The following is a 20906-nucleotide window of genomic DNA, read 5'->3' as shown; positions in this document are numbered from 1 at the left end:
TGTTGCTGCTTTTATGAGATTTTAATGTTTATGTTTGGAGCTTGATTTTATTGTAAACCGCCCAGAGTCCCTCTTTTGGGGGAGATGGGTGGTAAGTAAATTTGAATAATAAATAAATAAATAAAGTTATTTTATATGGAGTGAAATTGCTTGATTACAATATAGTCCCATATACTTGCTATGGCCTTTCCAAGTCCTCCCTGGAAATGCCCTGGCTGAAAAGAATACTTTTCCAGTATCTCCTTAAAGGTTGGGCTTTTTGAAATTTTCTCCTGTCATCAAAAAGCCAACACCACAAATTTCCCCTACTAGACTACACTTGTAATAATCCCACAGCCTCTTCCATTGACCAATTTAGAGAGAAACCTCTGGTCAGTTAATCCCCCTATTTTTAACACCCATCATACTTTTGGCAGGAGAAAAGGAATTGCTCTGAGAATGAAGGGCAAAATAGCGCCCTCCAGCTCTTCTAGCCCACCAGCACCCAATCATCAAGGCCGCTGGCAAAGAACTATAGGATTTATAGTCCAAAATTTTTAGAAAATACCAGGTTCTTCATAAAAAGGATGTCAAGGCAGCATCTGGGTAGATCATGAAATCATTGTATTAGAACCTTATGAACATCTATTCAGAATGAAGAGAATGCAATGAGGCATTTTTTACCAAGTACGTACAGGACCACAGCTTCAGCTTAGCTCATCTCAGGTTTCCTATCATAAGGCTGTATGAAGTCTCACTGTATTGTGAGGATTAAAGTGCTCCCAAGCATGGCCATGGACACTTCTGACGACATTTCTGATAATGCTCTTTTACAGGAAAAATGGTTTTCCCAATTTCTGAAGGGTAGTCAGAATTCATCTCTAGAGCTTGAGCCAACCCAGTGGGGTTTGTCATACCCAGATGCCTTTATCAAGCTTCCTAGGACTGTGCTTTGTTGGACATCTGCTGTGGGAAGATCCTGATTTTGAAGACTGCTACATGTGTCTTGGGCAGTGACAGATTTAGAGTAACCTGTGATACTGTCTTCATGAATCTGTTCATTTTCAGGAATTTCTGCAGCCATGTTCTCTTGGGTGCTCCTTTCTCCTTGAATTCCTTGGGAGTCATCAGCATCTGCTTCTTTGCCATAATCACTGGGATTAGTGGTTTTTACCTTCTCAGAGACATCTAATTTCTCTGATTTTTCATTTTTGCACTCTAACATTGGCTTGTAGGATGTTGAAGATATAATGTCATATTTGCATTCTGGCTTAAATTCGGCACTGACGACTTGGTTTCTTACCACAGCAACCTTTAAAAAATGTAACAACAAGAAGTCAGTTACCAGTTCCATTTTTTAGAAGATAACTTGGCTGCAAAAGGTGATGAAGTAGAAATTATATGCATCATAGACCTTTCAGTGAAAGGCTAGTGAATGAATACAGAGCAAAGAGGAACACAGAGCAAAGTTAACACATATGACTATATGCTTTAAATGGTATCAATTATTTTGACATAATTAGCATTTTAACTAACACACTAGAGCCCATGCATGATTGTGGTGGGGTATAAATATGATATATAATCAATTAATTAATCAGCAGTCCTGAAAGACCAGGTTAGGAACAGATCATCATGGAGAAAACCTATCTATGTGATTGCTAAGAATCAACAATTTAATGGCACATAATAAATCAAAAGTCTGTATCACTGAACAACAATGCTGATGTTACATATGTGCAATTAACATACAATTTAAATTGCTACTTCCCGCATGAAAACAAAGTAACAACAACAGCAGCAATAATGCTTCAAAGTAACCAAGTGCAACTGTTAAATGAACCCAGTAAGGCAACAAATAAGAGATCTGCATTGAACTCCACACTACAAGATTGATGGGAATACATATATTATTCATGCTGTGTTATTACTGGCAACACGGGTTGCTTTGCTTTGGGGTATTTCAGCATGAATAATACTTAACAGAGATTCTGCTTCCATATACAGATCATACTAGTTGCTAGATTTGGTTGCAACAAGATCTCAGAATTCTGAAATTAGTATTGCCTAGTAAGTATCTCTTGTTTTTTGTTCAATTTTGTCTTATATTTGAATACAAAAACATACTGTCATCTTGTTACACTCTTTCCTAGTAACAAGTTCCTGAGAAATCTCTTGAGAGCAGTAAGGAAGCTAATGGCAAACACCCCCCGCAAAGCTTGGACTGCCAGAATTAATTGGCATTCCCCCAATTACAGTGTTGAAACTAGTACAAACAGCTATCCCAAGACCGAATAAATGGTGTCCTTAACCATCCAGAAATACTGGTGTATGAGTTATTAGTGTCCACTTTAATGACAAATAATTTGGCTAAACAAGGAACACCACAATGAACATGTTTTTAGGACTTCACTATGGTCCTTTTTTACTAATAGCTATCAGTTCATATTTACAATGTTATCTGATGTATGTATAAGCTGGGTGAGTAAGTACTGAGATTGGTACTAGCCTTCTGGGGGTAGTAAAGTGCCCTTGATGGCTCTTTTTTGCCAGAAGAAGCCTCACTGCAGCAGTGTAAGGCTTACTAGAGGGCACTTCTAATGACAGAAATGCCAAACTCACAAATCCACTGTAATGATATGTGGGAAGGGCCTTGGGAGACAGGAGGAAGAGAGGCAGCTAAGACAATGGTCTGATAAATGATATTTGAGTCTGAAGGAGGAGAGGTGGTGAAAGCGTCTGAGAAGGGACCCTCTCCAGTTTTCAGGAGAGTAAAAGTGAGGGACAGGTGTAGTACTTTCAGACTTGCAAGATTCTGTTAAAGTAACCTTACAATAAAGATAGAGCTAGTACCTCAACGGGAATAAAAGATACCAGGGCACCTTACCAGAGATTTGGGAAGCTTAATTTTTCTGTCTTGAAGTTTTTTGAAGACAATGGCAAGAAAGATTACCAGAAAAACCAAGAGAACAGTTCCGATACTTATCAATACTGTTAAGCCTACAAAATTAAAAAGACACGTTATATTAAATTAATGCTGAATACATATTACCACCATATGATATACATTTTCTATACATCTCAAAAAGGCAGAGGATACAGATACTGATATCCAGCAACTCACTGGCCCTTCTTTAATAAAGCATAATTAACTCATGCAACCCCTTAAACACACAAATACATGCAGCCACTGTCCATGAAAGCATAATCTAGTGCATTTAAATGGGTCTAATTATAAAATCATTTTATGCTGAGGAAGCTAGCTTGGCATCATAGCAATGGTATCTTAGCTTCCACCCTGCCTCAAGTTAGGCTTAGAGAACACCAACATCTTCAAATGCTTTGTCAGGAATGAGGCGAAGAAACAAGGCTGAGTCAGGAATGAAGCTCCAGTCTTTATTGTTTCTACCCTATAACAGAATCTTGCCAAAACTAAGCAGAACTAGCAAACTCTAAGGGGAAAACTCCAGAAACGCTAAGGTGGGTCCTGTCTGATTCTCTTGGCCGGGTGCCCAAGGCTTTCTACACTGCACATGCATTTTTCGCCCTGGAAGGGGCCCCCTCCTTCCTCACCAGTGATCTCCATAACATGCTTCCACGGTAATATTTTGTTATAACTATGGGAGCTGCAATTCTGGACAGCAGCTAGTGGTACACAGATATAAGTGGTTTCCAGGGCAGAGATTAGGAAAAAAAAGCTTCACGGAAAGCAAAGACTACAGATGCACTTAGAAAACCAAAACAAGTATGTACCACAGCAGAAATAATATCAATAGAAAAGTTTCACTCAACGTTAAGCCTCGTATTAGTGCTTGGATGTTAAATTATGTACACATGTATAAAAGTATAAATATTTTGCATAAAAATATTACTTTAAAAAACAGCTGAGAATAGAATTGCCAAGTCCTGTAAAACACACTCAGGACTCCAACATTTCTTTTAAACAATATAATGGACTCTCTCTCCTCTTATTTACTGATTTTAATTTGTTGGCAGGAATCAGTTGTTTCTGAATCTCTACATTGCTTAATGCAACATTAGAAACTTCATAAATAACTGCAGCAACAACAGATGCACTTTGGCAATAATTCCTGCTATAACTATACTGATAAATCCTTATCATCTCAACAGAGAATGTTAATATATCCTTCCTTTCAATACACAGTCAGGCAGAACTTAGTATGAATCTCATCCCAGGAATTCCCTAATTATCAAGGATCTGATAAACCTTAATTTCTACTAGCCACATATGAAGTACAATCCCAAATGCAGCATTATTATATGTATTTATTGACACAGATACTGGGCTAGGTTGAATGCAATGCTAAATCATGGTGAATAAGCAGAAATATGTTCACGTAACACATGCATGAACCAGAAGGAAGAATCTGTCACAGTTCAGTTTTCCCTGAGCAGATTCCTGGCCCATCATAATGAGCAAATTAGAAAATGTGATTTACATGATAGGTAGGCAGAATGTGGCACTCCACTTGTTCCTGAACTGCAATACTCATCATTCATCTCTATTTTTTGTTTGTTTATTCGTTTAGTCGCTTCCGACTCTTCGTGACTTCATGGACCAGCCCACGCCAGAGCTTCCTATCGGTCGTCAACACCCCCAGCTCCCCCAGGGATGAGTCCGTCACCTCTAGAATATCATCCATCCACCTTGCCCTTGGTCGGCCCCTCTTCCTTTTGCCCTCCACTCTCCCTAGCATCTTCTCCAGGGTGTCCTGTCTTCTCATTATGTGGCCAAAGTATTTCAGTTTTGCCTTTAATACCATTCCCTCAAGTGAGCAGTCTGGCTTTATTTCCTGGAGGATGGACTGGTTTCATCTTCTTGCAGTCCAAGGCACTCTCAGAATTTTCCTCCAACACCACAGTTCAAAAGCATCGATCTTCCTTCTCTCAGCCTTCCTTACGGTCCAGCTCTCGCAGCCATATGTTACTATGGGGAACACCATTGCTTTAACTATGCGGACCTTGGTTGTCAGTGTGATGTCTCTGCTCTTAACTATTTTATCGAGATTTGTCATTGCTCTTTTCCCAAGGATTAAGCGTCTTCTGATTTCCTGACTGCAGTCAGCATCCGCAATAATCTTCGCACCTAGAAATACAGTCTTTCACTGCTTCTACATTTTCTCCCTCTATTTGCCAGTTACCAATCAAGCTGGTTGCCATAATCTTGGTTTTTCTGAGGTTTAGCTGCAACCCAGCTTTTGCACTTTCTTCTTTCACCTTCGTCATAAGGCTCCTCAGTTTCTCTTCACTTTCAGCCATCAAAGTGGTATCATCTGCATATCTGAGATTGTTAATGTTTCTTCCAGTCATTTTAACTCCAGCCTTGGATTCCTCAAGCCCAGCATGTCGCATGATGTGTTCTGCGTACAAGTTGAATAGGTAGGGTGAGAGGATACAGCCCTGCCGTACTCCTTTCCCAATCTTAAACCAGTCCGTTGTTCCGTGGTCTGTTCTTACTGTTGCTACTTGGTCGTTATACAGATTCTTCAGGAGGCAGACAGGATGACTTGGTATCCCCATACCACTAAGAACTTGCCACAATTTGTTATGGTCCACACAGTCAAAGGCTTTAGAATAGTCAATAAAACAGAAATAGATGTTTTTCTGAAACTCCCTGGCTTTTTCCATTATCCAGTGGATATTGGCAATTTGGTCCCTAGTTCCTCTGCCTTTTCTAAACCCAGCTTGTACATCTGGCAATTCTCGCTCCATGAATTGCTGAAGTCTACCTTGCAGGATCTTGAGCATTACCTTACTGGCATGTGAAATGAGCGCCACTGTTCGATAGTTTGAACATTCTTGAGTGTTTCCCTTTTTTGGTATGGGGATATAAGTTGATTTTTTCCAGTCTGATGGCCATTCTTGTGTTTTCCAAATTTGCTGGCATATAGCATGCATTACCTTGGCAGCATCATCTTGCAAGATTTTGAACAGTTCAGCTGGGATGCCGTCATCTCCTGCTACCTTGTTATTAGCAATGCTTCTTAAGGCCCGTTCAACCTCACTCTTCAGGATGTCTGGCTCTAGCTCACTGACCACACTGTCAAAGCTATCCCCGATATTGTTATCCTTCCTATACAGGTCTTCTGTTAGGTCCTTGCCATCTTTGTTTTTGATCATACCCATTTTGGCCTGGAATTTACCTCCGATGTTTCTAATTTTCTGGAAGAGGTCTCTTGTCCTTCCTATTCTATTGTCTTCTTCCACTTCCACGCATTGTTTAAAAATAATTCCTTAATCTCTATTTACCAGGGCTAATGAAAGTTAAGAGAGCCATACATTGTTGATCCCTGGTGTAAAAGGAGCTGTGGTTAAACAAGCCAACTTTAAACTCTGAGGGTTTTTTTCTGATTTTTTTTTTTAGCAACTGTGAGACTAGGCTGAAGTTGCCATTACCTAAAGGTGGAGCAGGCACATAGGCAGAGAGGACAAAAGCCAGGAAACTTGTCTAAAAGATCCCTTCAGAGAGGTAGATAAGAAGAAAGCAAGTCGTTAAGGAGACAAAGGAAAAATGTCACCTGAACCAAACAAAGGAAGTTGGGCCTGAGCACATGAAGAACCACCACCCCCTAATCCCATCTACAGTTACCAAATTTGTAAAACCAACAAAGCAAGGACTTCTGGGGATAAAAAGGGTCCCAAAGCCTGCCCACTCCTTGAGTCTTTGGACCCAGACTTGGCGGCTTCCGTCCTTCTAGCTAGTGCCTGGAAACTTAGTTGGACGTGGGTTAAGTGTGGATGACTGTGTGTGTTTGTGTGTGTGTGTGTGTGTGTGTGTGTGTGAGAGAGAGAGAGAGAGAGAGAGAGAGAGAGAGAGAGAGAGAGAGAGAGCGAGCGCAAATGTATCTTGCAACCAGTACAGTTTTGCTGTTCCTTAAATTCACTGGGTCTCCATGTATTTCAAAGAACCTGTTGTGCCTCAGTGTTCAGTTGAAAGTTATTTGTGTGTGTCCCTAATTACTTCCCGTCTTTGACCAGGGCTGTGTGTCTTGTCTGCTCAAGCCGCACCTATCTGGAAAACCCAGGCAGAAAGCAAGGGGGGCTGACAAGATCCATGTGCCTCAACAGGCTGTGAGTCTGTGAGTGATTGACCATAAGCTGAACCTGGGAGCATGTGTGTATGACACAACCAGTGTTCATTTTAAACTATAAAGGAATTCACTACAGTGAAATCCTTCTCGCAGCTCAAATGAAAGAGAGGGGCTGCCTCAGTCTAGCCTTTCCATGTAACGCTAATCATGGCTGACCTTGAAAACAAGGCAAGCACAATTGAATGAAATTGGTGAAGTTAATTACTATTAACTTACTATTATTTCCTTCCTGTGATTCATTCCATTGCTTTCAACAGTTAAGTTTTCTATACATTATTCTTTTCTAATAGAAAACCATAATGTGGGAAAAATAGACTTTAACAAATAACATATTCATTTTAAATTAAAGAATTAAAATGAATCATTCTGTAATTATTATAGAAATAAACATGAACTGTTTTCAAAAAGACTGTCACATTAATTTCTGCAATGCAGCTTTTTATAAGCTAGAATTTACTTTCCATGTGTAGTTTGCCAAGCCTATAATTCTCTGAAACTCTTGGCCTAATAGGCTTAGAAAAGTTACACTGACATATCTATTTTTAAAATCGGAATTCATAGATTTATGAATGGACAGAATGGCCCTCATCTAGGACCCCTGAAATGGTATTGTTTAGTTGCAACTTCAACAGTCAGTATGACATGTCACATAATATATTCATTCTTTCATAAGAGGGTATCACTTTAACACCAACTGAGAAAACCAACAATTTGGAAAGATGTAGAATTTATTCACACTGTTTGTCAAGAGTTAAACTTGCACAGCTCTCCCTTCTTTTTGGGTGGAATAAAAGCTCATTTTAAAAAATGGGGGAGAGGAATATGCCAAAATCCAGTTAGAAATTCTACCTAATTTCTCACTGTTCCAAACTATACACTTTGATTCTCTAGCAGTGTTTCTCAACCTTGGCCACTTTCAGATGTGTGGGCTTCAACTCCCAGAATTCCCCAGTCAAGGTTGAGAAACACTGCTCTAGCACTGTCTTTCAGAAGGACAATCTTTTGTAAATTTGGTTGGGAAGGAGCTCCACTGAGCTCAGAGATGCTTAGTCCCAAGTATACAATGAGAGGTTCAACCTAGGCATACACTGAATGTCACTTTTACCATAGCATTCTGCAAGTTGAAGTGCAAATTTCAGCATTTTAAAATAAGCAATATTAAATTAATTATCTCAAATAATGGCTCTTTTCTCTCAATAAGCAGAATTTATAAGCGCATCAAAGAAAAGGAAAGAAGAATCCAACTTCTGCTTTTTTGCTGTCTCCTGCCCCACTGGGTTTTTCAATAAATAATACTTTGCAGTACATTGACAGAAAACGTTTCCTGCAGGCATGTAAAAATGAGATGCTGATAGAACTGGGCTGGGCTACAGGACAGAATATTTTGCATATTTCAATCTCCTGTTTATTGAAAATTTAAAATCTTTACCTGGGCGGTTCTTGGGAGAAGGAGAGATACATTTTTCTTCTGATTCTTCACCAGCCTTTGACATCACTAATGAAAAGACTTGAGTGGAAATACAATAAGAGGAATCCGAAGAAACAGCTAAATGTAAAGTGCATGGCTCAAGAAAGCAATCCTCTGAGATAAACTTTTGTCGCTATAAAAAAGTGAGGTATATTGCAATTAGAGCTTCCTTTAAAAAGCATAAACATAATAACCAGAAATAAATATACAGCAAACATTTGCAAAAATTTAATTCTTCCTTCAAACCATTCTGAATCTCCTCTGAACTTAGCTGTTCTGGGGTGGTTCTGCAGTCTTCTGGAAGCAAAGTCTCTGAGGTTTAGAGGTGTTCCAAAAAAGGATTCCAGATGAAACAAGCTGGTTTTGGACTGGAACACGGAACCATTTCCATCTCAAAGCATTTACTTCCAGAAAACTACCAAGCCACCCTTGGAGACTGCAAGGTGTGAAGGATTGGTCCAGAGTTTTCTGGAACATTCTGTTTCCAAACCCGTGAGTTTGGGACTGCCTAACAGAGAAGGTTCCTATAGATGTTGTCCTATGAGCAAAAGAACAATTTGATACTTCACTCAACTGTTATAGCTGAAGCATTTTATTTTCTCTAAGTTATTCAGATATGGAACTGTTTTCATTTACCACTGCATGGACTAAGCTCCAATCCTATGGTTCCTGGAATTCACATTCCTACCAACTTCTGAGACTTTGTCATTCTGATATCAGGAACCCACAATGAGAAGGGTTAGAAGGGTCTTACTGGGAATGTACTGTATATTGGATTTCAACCTCTCCAAATCCTCCACCACGTATTAATCCTGAGGAAAAATTTAGACCAGCCATTTGTAATATTAACCTTTTTCCCCATTTTGAACAGACCAGGAAGGACAGCAAATGTTGTTTTCATAGTATTTCTACCCTGCCAGTGGAAGAAAGCCCCAGGCAGTAGGATTTTTCTGTTATATTATGTTGCTTCTAATATATGGGGCTGACTATCATTTTCTTGCATTTTCATTTTTATCTCATATTTTTATTTGATATAAATGTTCATGAACCAGACCCTACTTAACTAGATTCATATTGGACTTCTTTCCAAAATTACAATTTAAAAGTACTAAAAAACTAACTTTTCTCTTAGGTCTCATTCTTCTTTTCATTATGACGAGGTGATTGCTTGTCATCTGTTTTCTCATTCTAGTACCCTACACTGATATTGCCCAACTTCCTTCTGATTCTTTTCCTATGATGACTACAATGTTTTTTTATACTTAGTTCCCCTACTTTAATTACTGTACTGCACTTTTTTTCAACCTTGCCTAATTTTCTTTGGATTTCTCCAATTTACCAGCCATCTTGCCTTTTAACTGTTACTTACCATAATTCTACATTTTCTTGATGGGTTTCCTTTTGCTATCATACCAATTTTAACTTTTGCTCCTTGTTCTTAAGCATTTTTATTGGCCACCTCCAACTGGTATGCTAAACTACAACTCCCATCATGTCAACATTTTTGAAGGGCATCAGGTCAGGAATTTCTTATCTTATGTACTGGAAATCCTCTTCCTCCTCTCTGCTCTTCCATGTTCTCACTGTTCTTCTAAACTGTTCCATGCACTTAGACTAAGGTTTCTACTATTTTTTGTCTCCTGCCTTCTGCGCTTACTATTGTATTCCTGTGAGAAGCCATGGCTCTGCATAGACTTATACCTTTTCTCAAATTCTCTTCTTGCAATCACCTCTTCTTCCATTCCCTTATCCTTATATCATGCTCCACTTCCTTATTTTCCTTTTCTTAAATATTTCAAAAATTGGAGGTCCGTGAGTAGGATGTGACCCACCTAGGTGCATTACTTATGCATATATTGAAAGAAACAAATTATGCCACTGTTATTGTTACTGTTGTACAAAACAAACTTATGCATATTTCTTTTAAAAAGTATTATTATATCTACTCAAAGCTTAACTAAGTTTGGATCCAATACACTGTATTTAGGATATATCTTGATGTGGGGAATAAGGTGAAGAAACTGCGCTGAGCCAGGAATGAAGCTCTAGTCTTGTTTCTACCATATAGACAGAATCTTGCCAAACTGAGCAAAACTAGCAGTCTCTAAGGGAAAACCCCCAGAAACTCTAAGGTGGGTCCTGCCTGAACTTCTTGGCCAGGTGCCTAAGGTCTTCCACACTGTGAGTGCGTTTCTCCCCCTGGAAGGTGCCCCTTCTTCCTCACCAGCGATCTCCGTAACACTTACTGTGGTGAGCAACTAATTACTTTGAATGTATACTGGATTGCTTCTTTCTGGTTGATAGTTTTTACCTTCCTTATACTAATGCCAAGATCTATTCCCTATTTCTAGTATCTGAAGTGTATTGCTGGAAAGCTGATGTTACACTAGCAATATTCTAAACCACATCTAGAATTATAAATATGAGGCAACTACCGACACATGGCATAGAAGACAATCCACGTGCTCAGTAGAGGAACAAAAGTACTGAAGCTTACTCAGCTACTTTAGAGCAAATAAAGTGAAGAAAACAAGTAGCAATAGTTTTCTCTATCCTATCTGGTGCTGGAGAAAAAGGGGCAATGGTGTAGTAGGCCAATGAAATGGCCTCGAGGGACAGGAGGAAGAGCCACTACCAAGACAGTAGTCAGATAAAAGAAACCTGAGTTTGGGGCAGAACTGTAACCATAGAAAACATCTCAGACAAGATTCTCCCTTGTTCCCACAAAAATAAAAGGAGGGAGGGGGAAGCGCATTCAGACTTGCAAGATTCTGTTACTATATCTTTATAATAAGAATAATATTGAACTGCATGATTTTGGTTTCCTAGTCTGGTCTACCCTGAAGGGCTGACAAGTGGACACTGGCAGATGGCATTCTGCCAAAGAGGAGGTCACTGGTGGCATACTGCATCGCCTGCCATTCTCTACCCTACCACCAGTGTCAGAGGTGGCAGGAGTAGCCACCACGAAGCTCACAAGGATTAATGACTTTTTTGATCATAGCATCAAAGGCACATATATTATAGAGAAAAACTGTAGACTTAAAATATACCTCTTCTGGGCTTCCATTTTTCCAAAGGAACACTCTGTAGCTGAACTCTTCAATTAGGTCATCATATAGATTGAAAGGTGGTTCAAGATTAACTACAATGTCGTGATTATCAATGGAAATATTGAACTTTGGAGGTCCCATTTGACCTGAAAGAGTTGCAACATTTTATATTAATATCAAAGGTAGACAACACAAAACAGCACAACACCACACTCTAATAAAATATTCATATATGTAAAAATAGACTGCAGTGGTATAAGTCACTTTCTGGGAACAATCTGCAGGAAATGCAATCAAGAGCCCACGTTTACAAACTGATGAATATGTCAAAACTCAAAATCCCATCTGTCTTATGAAACCCGAGAGCGTAAGAATATTTTTGGGATGACATGCCTCTGGATCTATTCCAGTTAATCCTGTGGTGCTGCTCCCTGTGATTTAACATTATTATCTCCCTTCAATATTCCTCCTGTATATCCCCACCAAAATGGTTTTACTGACACTGATATTCCTAGGTTGCCAAAGTTTTGAAATTTGCTTTGACATACTCCATCTTAAAAATGAGTTTCCTGGAAGCTACTTATCAATTAATGTTCTGGGCAAGACTGAGAACAAAGATGCTGACAATCCTGCCCATCCCACCCTCCAGGAACAAAGCAGGGAAGAGCCAAAGTTGCACTCCATTCTCAGGAGGGGAAGAGAACCAACCAGACATGAAGGAGCCATGAAGGTACTGTTTCTTACTGAAAGAAGAAACTGACTCTGTCCACAACTACAGAAGCTGTAGGCAATATGCTGATATATTAGTTTTGGCCTGAATAGCACCACTTCCTAACTGCCTTTTCAGACCAAGGGCAAGTCCGCATAAAATCCTTGCCCTAGTTTGAGGATGGCCCACTAACCATGTCCAGACGCCACCACCTGAAATTGTGATGTTTTCCCTCTTAACTCACCTCCAGATACTGTAAGTGGGCAACGTAGGGCATAATAATAATAATAATAATAATAATAATAATAATAAACCACCAAAGGCAGCTTTACTTGGAACAGCTTACATCCTGCAACGATACCTTTAATATTATTAAATAACAACATCTGTCTATCTCAGGTCCTAGGGAAGGACTCAACAGGTGGACAAAAATGCCAAATACAGTCTAAACATCTGGCAGACTGTGTGACCAACCATAATACAGGTAGTTCTCAACTTAGCACCACAATTGGGACTGGAACTTCCGTTGCTAAGCGAGGGGGCTGTCAAGTGAGTCATGCCCAATTTTACAAACTTTTTGGTGTGGTTATTAAGCGAACTACCATGACTGTTAAATGAATCACATGGTTGTTAAGCAAATCCAGCCTCCCCCATTGACTCTGCTTGTCGGACGCCAGCTGGGAAGGTTGCAAATGGTGATCATGTAACCCTGGGATGCTGCAACCGTCGTAAATACATGCCAGTTGCCAAGCAGCTGAATATTGATCACGTGGCCACAGGGACGCTGCGACAGTCGTAAGTGTGAGGACTGGTTACAAATCCCTTTGTTCAGCGCCACTGTAACTTTGAACAGTCACTAAATGAACAGTCCTAAGTCAAGGACTACCCGTAATGCTGATGTGAATGGGGAAGGTGGACTGAAATTACATGTCCGTGCTAGCAAATGTTTGGCTCCAGACGTTCCTGCCAGTTAGGGCTAGGAACTCCTACTATCTAGAGCCCTCAGAACATAGGTATCTATTGGGAGGGGACATGTGATGAAATGTGCATCGTGATGCAAACTCCACCTCTCATATAAGGGCAGAGGTTGTGCTGTGGTTTCAAGGCCCATGCTTCATCATTCTGGCATCATCTTGATTGGAAATGGATGCCTGTGCTTCCAGATGTGCTGCTGTCAGCCATGCTATCCGGGAATGGGAGATGTTGTCCCACTAACATAGCTGGAAGGTACCAGGTTGCCAAAGGCTATAATAATTTGTAATAGCACATTAAAATTATCTTTAAATCTGATGTTAAAAACTACTACATCATAAACTATAGAGACAGCAGAAACACTAATAATTAACTTCTAAAATGTGGCAAATACTCTTGATCTAAACCTTACATATGAATGACCACTTACCATCCCTGAGAACATCAAATTTTTGTTCTTTATATTTAGATTCGTGTTGTCCAGAAAGAGCTTTTACTCCCACCCAGAAAGTTTCACACTGATCAGTCTTCTTGGTGAGGTCACAATAGTGTTGCGTTATGTTTATGCAACTATCAACTTCCTTGTAATCACCAGTGCTACCAAAAAGGGAAAAAAAGGGTCAAAGTTTATAGTCAAACTATTTTTAAAAAGTAAAAAAGAAAATTTTTGTCTGTTGGTCCTGTTGATCTACTAGACAACAAAAAACAATTAGTGACAAAAACTGAGAAAAGCATTATAAAATTAGACACAGAGTTCTAAATCAAAATAGTCTTACCTATAGCACTTGAACTGCACGGTAAATAGAGACTTTGAGGATGGACTTTCATAATCCCACCATACAGAGATGTTGTCGTTATATGATTTTACAGTAACATCTTTTGGAGGAGGAACTAAAAATGAAAAAAAAAAATAATGATAGAGATTTCAATGAAGTTTTAAATCACCTAAGAAGATGCCATCAGTATCTATCTTCTCTTGTTGGAGAAGATATTGACTCCTAGAAGAAATGGATGATCTAAACCTCTTTCAGTCAGGACTTAGGCCCAGATGTAAGACAGAAACAGCACTAGCACCTTGGTTAATGATCTCTGCTGGGACCTGGATGTGGGAAATGTGTCCCTCCAGGATCTCTCAGCAATGTTTGATATTGCTGACCATGGCTGTGAGGTTTGGGAGCACTGTTTTACAATAATTCTGCTCCTTCCTGAGCATACAGTATCAGCCAGAGTGAGTATGGGGGGAAGAGATGTAAAGCCCATGGCTCTTCCCGTGATAAGGCTCTCTCCTCCATGCTAATCAAAATCTGTATGAAACCACTGCAGGAGGTTATTTATTACTTTGGGTGAGGTATCATCAGTATGCTAATGATACTCAACTATACGTCACCATTTTGGGCCAGACCATGCCAAGGATACTGTAGTGGTCCTGACCCAGTATCTGGAGGCTGTGAGGGGTTGTATGGGTCCAAACATGTATGGACTGAACAGGCATGATCCCAATCTCCAAACTGACTCTGGATGATGGTGGCACTCCCTCTGAAGGAACACATTTTGAGGGACTGGGATGCCCTTGCAACAGTGAGTCACACTCTTTTTGCCTCAAAGTTAAGACTATTGCAATGTGCCCTAAATGGAATTGCCTTTGAAGATGACTTGGAAGCTGCAGTTGGTTCAAAAATTCATGGTTTGACTCTTCATGAGAGGGGTAGGTTCAGTACCATTACAACATATGCTGAAGTTGCTGCATTGGTGACTTACAAGCTTCCATAGCCAATTCAAGGAGCTGGTTTTCAACTTTAACACCATATGGCTTGGCATCCGTTTACTTGAATTGTTTCAAAGTGGGGTAATACAGAAATGCTGTTATAAATAAATAAAAAAAATGTGTAACAAAAGGTAAATTGTATGTGGAGTACTATAAAAACAAACTCCACTTGTTACTGCAGCTTCCTGTCTAATACATGATTGTACATCTGAATTCCAAAGTCAGTCCTCTAATTAATAGAACTCTGCAGCATGAACACCACACGGCCATCTTAGGTTGTCACCCTGCCAATGAGAACTGGGAAAGAAAACCTCCAAATCTCTCTTTGATATCAGCTTTCCTCTTGCACTAGAATCCACAAGTTGCATTTTTACTCACGTTAAGTAATAAAGTTGTGACTCTGCGTGCTTCTTTGTTCAATGCACACTGCTTTTCAGTTGGCAAACATCTTAACAAGTGAGATCCAGGGGAAAAAATGTCCAAATTGAGCCTCTCCCACTGAAACGTAATTTGAAAATACTATCCTTTTTCTATCTTAAACATGCATAAGATACAATAGATCCAACAAGTCCTGACTCTCTAGAATAGCGTTTGGGGTGTTCTATCAAATAGTTTATTTTGCACGGTTATAAACAAGAGATTTTCTTTCTGCTTGTTGTTTTCAGGGGAGGAGAACCTGCAGTCCTCCAGTTATTACCGAACTACAATAATGACATTCCTCACTGTTAGCAATGCTAACCAAAGTTGCTCAGAGCTGTCATTCAACAAAGCAGTGCAGGTTCCTCATTCTTGAAACAAATTTGAAAGGAAAAAGGAGAAAAAAAATCATAGCAAGACCAGGTTTGTGCATAGAAAATATTGTATTTCATAAGATTAAGAAGTCAAGATGTCTAGATGACCCCCTCTTTAAGAAAGGGCTTTCCAGAACCGACAATAAAAAAGAGATTATTCTGCTGACCATGCCAGCATTTAACAAGGCATTTGTTTGTAGAAATACAACTAAAAATTCCAAAACTCTATGTTTAAGAAAGGATGTTCTTGATTAAGATAATCATTTTGAAATTTAATTTACTTTGATGTTGCAACCTTCTATTTCCCCCTCCCTCCATTCTTCAAAATAACATCAGCATGTATAATTACTGGTCATGAGCCCTGTATCTGAAAGCAGGGGAGAGCAAGAGTGATTACACTGCTTTTCAGCAGAAGGACCTATATGCCTTCTTAATTAATACCTAGGATATTATAAAGATTACTAAAAATATAAAACTGAGGCTTCTAATATATTTATAGGAAGTGATTCATTAGAATTCCAACTCGATAGCTGAGTGCCTCCAAGTCTACGTCTTTTACTGCCAGGCAGCCTGTGCAGAAATCTTACCAGAGTATTAACTAGTATAAAACAAATTGAAAATATTATGACAAGAAAGAGTTTAAACTCATTTTGTATGTCCTGGACCACACATATTAACTAATTTTCATGGACAAACTCATTTTACATCCTAGCCTGCAAAATCCGCAATGAACAAAATGTATTTCTCTCTTGTTGCCTGGGCCTATTGCACACTGAACGTGGGCCTCCTAGGTATAGGGACCGTCTGATAAAGACAAAATGAAATGTCACTTGGGAGAAAAACACCAACCTTCCATTTAAAAAATGGTGATTATTCTGTGGGCAGTTTTCAGTAATTATGATCACAATGGTGAGGACAGCATTCCTTGAAATTGCTGAGATCAGTTATTACTCTAGCATTTCTACAGCATTTTCACCTTCTTCAAAACTTCAAGGCAAGGGTTTCATTTGGCCCCTGTGCTGCTGAGATGTTGGAAGATACTAGCAAACACCCAACTATCTTGCTTTGAAGCAGGGGAAGAAAAGAGAGGAGGGCTGCATGCTGTTGCCTGGCATGTCTGAAGTGCTATGAGCAGTCAGACCAGGTACTATTAACATCGCTGTTAATATAATTAGAGCGCCCGCTTGCATAGAATTAGGCTACCTCCCTGGGTGACCACCATCATATCCAGAACCCTGCTGACCTGTGCTAGTTGACTGGAAGGTCACCTACCACTGGCCCTCCCCTTTTACATTCTTCCTCTAGCTCTAGCTGGGGGAATCAAGTATGTCATCCAGGAATGACAAACTGTTTCAGGGCATGCTTGTACAAAATACAACAGAGACCTCAATACAATCCAGATATCCAATATCTGTAAATGGAATTTCTCCTAAGCTATTTCTTCCTATGAAGACAACTATTGCAGTGAAATGCACAGAGTTGGATGGGGACAAAATGTACCTCAGCATTCATACAAAGTCATCTTGCCTCCATTTGCAGAATGCCATCAAATACACAACAGACTAGGGAGGCCGTCCCCAACTTTCTGTGTCTGTATGCACTGACAACACTTCTGCTGGGACTTTTGTAACTAATATTTTAGAGCAAGCCAACCACTTAAGTACAGCTCTCATTCCTGTGGCAAGCCCACTAAAAGAAAGCAGGAGTTACTGAAAACTTACACAACTTCAGAAACATCTTATCTATAGCAACAAGAAGCTGCTAACTGGCAAACAATGAAGAACCATTCTGCATAGTGAAACATTAACCTTTATGTACTTCCTTATTTGAAGAAAAAAAAAAGAACATTATGTTGTAGTACAAGGAAGGAGAAAATAGCAAAACATCTCACTCAGGAATATTTTATAAAAGGAGTATCTTAAAAATGTTTTTAAAAGAACAAAAACACCATTAAAAGTTTTCAACAAATTTACTCCAAATCCAGTTATTGGTTTTTTTTCGCCCTATGCTATGCACCTTATTTGGTGAAAAAAAAAATCTAAAACCTATACCAAAGGGGCTTTTCTTGTAGCCCTCCTCAGCCTAGTACCTTCACTTGAACTGGACTTCAACTCCCACAGACCCCAGCCATCAGGGCACTAGCTTGGAAAAACAGGTCTGTTCCACAGATAAGTACCTTTTTTAGTGGCAAGTTTATTTTGAGTGTTAAGGGCTTCTCATGAATGCTATAACAAAATGGCTGCCAATGAAAGGAATTTGCCTACTCCCCAAGAGTTGCCATTGCCAAACAACAAAAGACATGGTGACATATGCTCAAAGTACTTTCCACTATGAAGTACTGGGATGTAGACGAGCATCATTTTTATTAAGAATGACTTTATATACAGTCATTCTTATATTGGGCCAACTTCACCTTTACTTAACAAAATTAAATAAAAGGACCTTGAAAAAGTGGAAATGTCAGGCAGGGCACAAACGTAGGCAGATGCCAAGAGTGTGAACACACCGGCATCACTCTGTCTACCCCGATCAATCAGCTCTTATTCATGCTCAGAGCTGAACCTAGTAAAAAGATGTCCAGCTGAGCACAACTCATGATGACTTCTACTGTAGACACATCCATGTTGTTTTCTGGACAACAATATGGAAGTGATTTGCTACTAGCTTCTTCTAAGATTTTTTTTAAACTTCTCAGTGTAATCTATAGCCCTGGGATATTCTGTGGTCTTCCAACCAAGTATTAACCACAACAAAAGCCACCTAGCTTTTAAAAGATCAATCGAGTTCAACTATGAGTTTCAAATATGAAAATAAGGTTCTGGTGAACTCTGATTCATCTTCACTATAATACAGATCTGGGAAATGACAAGACAAGGGTGATGTGTGCCTAACACCAGGTATGTTCAGACAGATCAACCTGACATGAATAAAATCATGCCCCAGGATGGTTTCTCCACTGCCTCCTATATGTGTTAACAGCCAGTGTGTGTGTTAGTGAAAACCTGGTTATTAAAACTGGTGTTTGAGGTCTGGAGGATGTATGTGGGCATTATTAATGATGTTGTAGTTATGAGTTTTATAATGTTGATTTATTATTGTTACATGTATAGTTGATTGTACTGTGCCTTTGTAAGCCTCAGAGTTTTGGCTTTCTGACTGAAGTGGCATGAAAACATTTGTAAATAAATAATAAACAGGAATCAAAAAGAAAATGGAATTAATCCATGTGTTTGATGTTTTAGGGGTTAAAAAAAAATCAGAAGGGCAACTGGGAGGAAACCACCTCCCAAATGCTTGCCCTTACTGCAAGGAGAAGTGAACCAAAATAAACAAAAATAAAGCAAACTGCCTGGGAAAACCGGAAGAGCTGACAGTTCTCCTTAAGAATGAGGAAGAGACCTCGAAAAACAAAGGAAAGGGGTTGTTAACGGTGGATGCAGCCTTCTTGCTGATGTTGTTATTCTTAATGCATTGATTAGATACAGAATCTAAACAGACGAATCCACCCTATTTCCCCCAGAGACGCTTCATACTCTCTATTTTCCCACAAAGGACGGGGAGGTGCGAGCAGACAAAGAGCGAATTACGGGAAGAAACCGGAAAGGGTTCAAGCAAGGGTCCATACATGGACTAGAAACCTAGTTCAGATCGAGGCCTCTGCTGGCAGGGGGTTCTTTCTCCCCACCTCCCCGCCCTTGCAATAAATGAAGCGCAAGGCGTCAGCCCTGCCCGCTTTCACCTCCTCGTAATTCTTGGCCTCCGCTTACCTTCCGTCTGCGGTTCCACCGCGGTAAACCCGCTGCTGTGGGTCCAGCCTAAAAGCGCAAGGACGAGCCGGGCCCCAACGACCCTCATTTTCTGCACGTCTCGCTCGGGGCGCGCCCGTATCTCGTACTTGGCCAGAAGAGCAAAAAGAGGGCGGTAGCAAGGGGAGGCGAGGGGGGAACGGGACGGACGGAGAAAGCCTCCCGCGCTTCCGCAATCATAACCACGGCCTGCGGCTGTTTCCCCTAGCGGAACTCCACCTAGCTGGCGCCTGCCAAGGGGTGGAGCAAATTCTGGACTTTCTGCAGGAGAGTCCCCGCTGACGCTGATTGGAACTGGTTAAGGAAAAAAGAGAGGGAGACACCTTAACTCGGCTTATCGGTTGGGTAATAAAAGAGTTGTAAACCGCGTTTTCTGCTTAGGGTTCACTGCAGTAAAGCGTTGTAAGTTGGGCCTAAGTGTTATCCGCTTTGCGTTTTCTTATTTAAATATGTTTCGACTGCACACTTTGGAAGAAAGCCTTTGCCTACCCTACTCCTAAGATCATTGCCTCATCCCTTCCCGCTTTCGCTAACATATGTGGGCTGCAAAAAATCCGGACGTGATGGCAGGAAAGGAAAACATAAACCTCGACTTTATCCGGATTTTTGCAGCATGGATATAGCACCCTAGTTCTTGCTCAAGAGATATGCAGAGACTTCCCAGTTCCCAGGTCTGTGGGCCAAACTGGGCAGGCGAAAAAAATAATAAAAACCAGTGGCAAGCCACATCCGTCTTGCTGGCAAGAAAACTGCAGGGATGGATCTGTGCTGTCACCCAGAAGGAAGCTGGACTTGAAGAAGACCCATTTTTTATCAGTTCAGGCTGAAAGAGATAGTGGTTTTTGCATGGTTGAATGGTTCCATCACCCCCAATTATAAAAAATAAATCTGCATCACTTAAAAGGCGTCCCTTATTCTGCCATGTACAGTTCTCTAAATAAAAGAATCATGCTATATCTGAAGTACTACTTTGTCCTACTGTTCAATTCTGCTTCCTGAGGTAACTGTCCTAGCTGTATCAAGAAGTTTTGCTTAAGGCCTGTTTCATGCTCCAGAATCCTGCACCACTGTTCTTCCCAGCAGTGTACGTGCTGTGCATTTCATTGCGTGTCCATGTGACAATGTAATAAGATATACAAGGTGTGGTGCCAGTTTTAGAGGCTGGATGAACTTTCAACTGGCAAATAGAGGGAGAAATGTAGAGGCAGTGACTGACTTTGCGTTTCTAGGCGTAAAGATTACCACAGACAC

General features: G+C 40.2%; 1 protein-coding gene across 1 annotated transcript; it reads right to left on the bottom strand.

The window, feature by feature from the left end:
* Nucleotides 1–589: 589 nt before the first annotated feature.
* LOC134501619 (interferon gamma receptor 1-like) lies at nt 590–19878 on the bottom strand. The gene is made up of 7 exons (XM_063309512.1): nt 19617–19878; nt 14070–14184; nt 13724–13890; nt 11613–11758; nt 8521–8692; nt 2867–2979; nt 590–1291 (listed from the first exon to the last, which is right to left on the bottom strand). The coding sequence occupies exons 1-7, from the start codon at nt 19702–19704 to the stop codon at nt 848–850; spliced, it is 1245 nt and encodes a 414-aa protein (XP_063165582.1). The 5' UTR covers nt 19705–19878; the 3' UTR covers nt 590–847.
* Between the last annotated feature and the right edge of the window lie 1028 nt (nt 19879–20906).

The sequence above is a fragment of the Candoia aspera genome, chromosome 1 (assembly GCF_035149785.1).
Source record: "Candoia aspera isolate rCanAsp1 chromosome 1, rCanAsp1.hap2, whole genome shotgun sequence".
Taxonomy (NCBI): domain Eukaryota; kingdom Metazoa; phylum Chordata; class Lepidosauria; order Squamata; family Boidae; genus Candoia; species Candoia aspera.
This window is presented reverse-complemented; position numbering and strand designations above follow the sequence as displayed.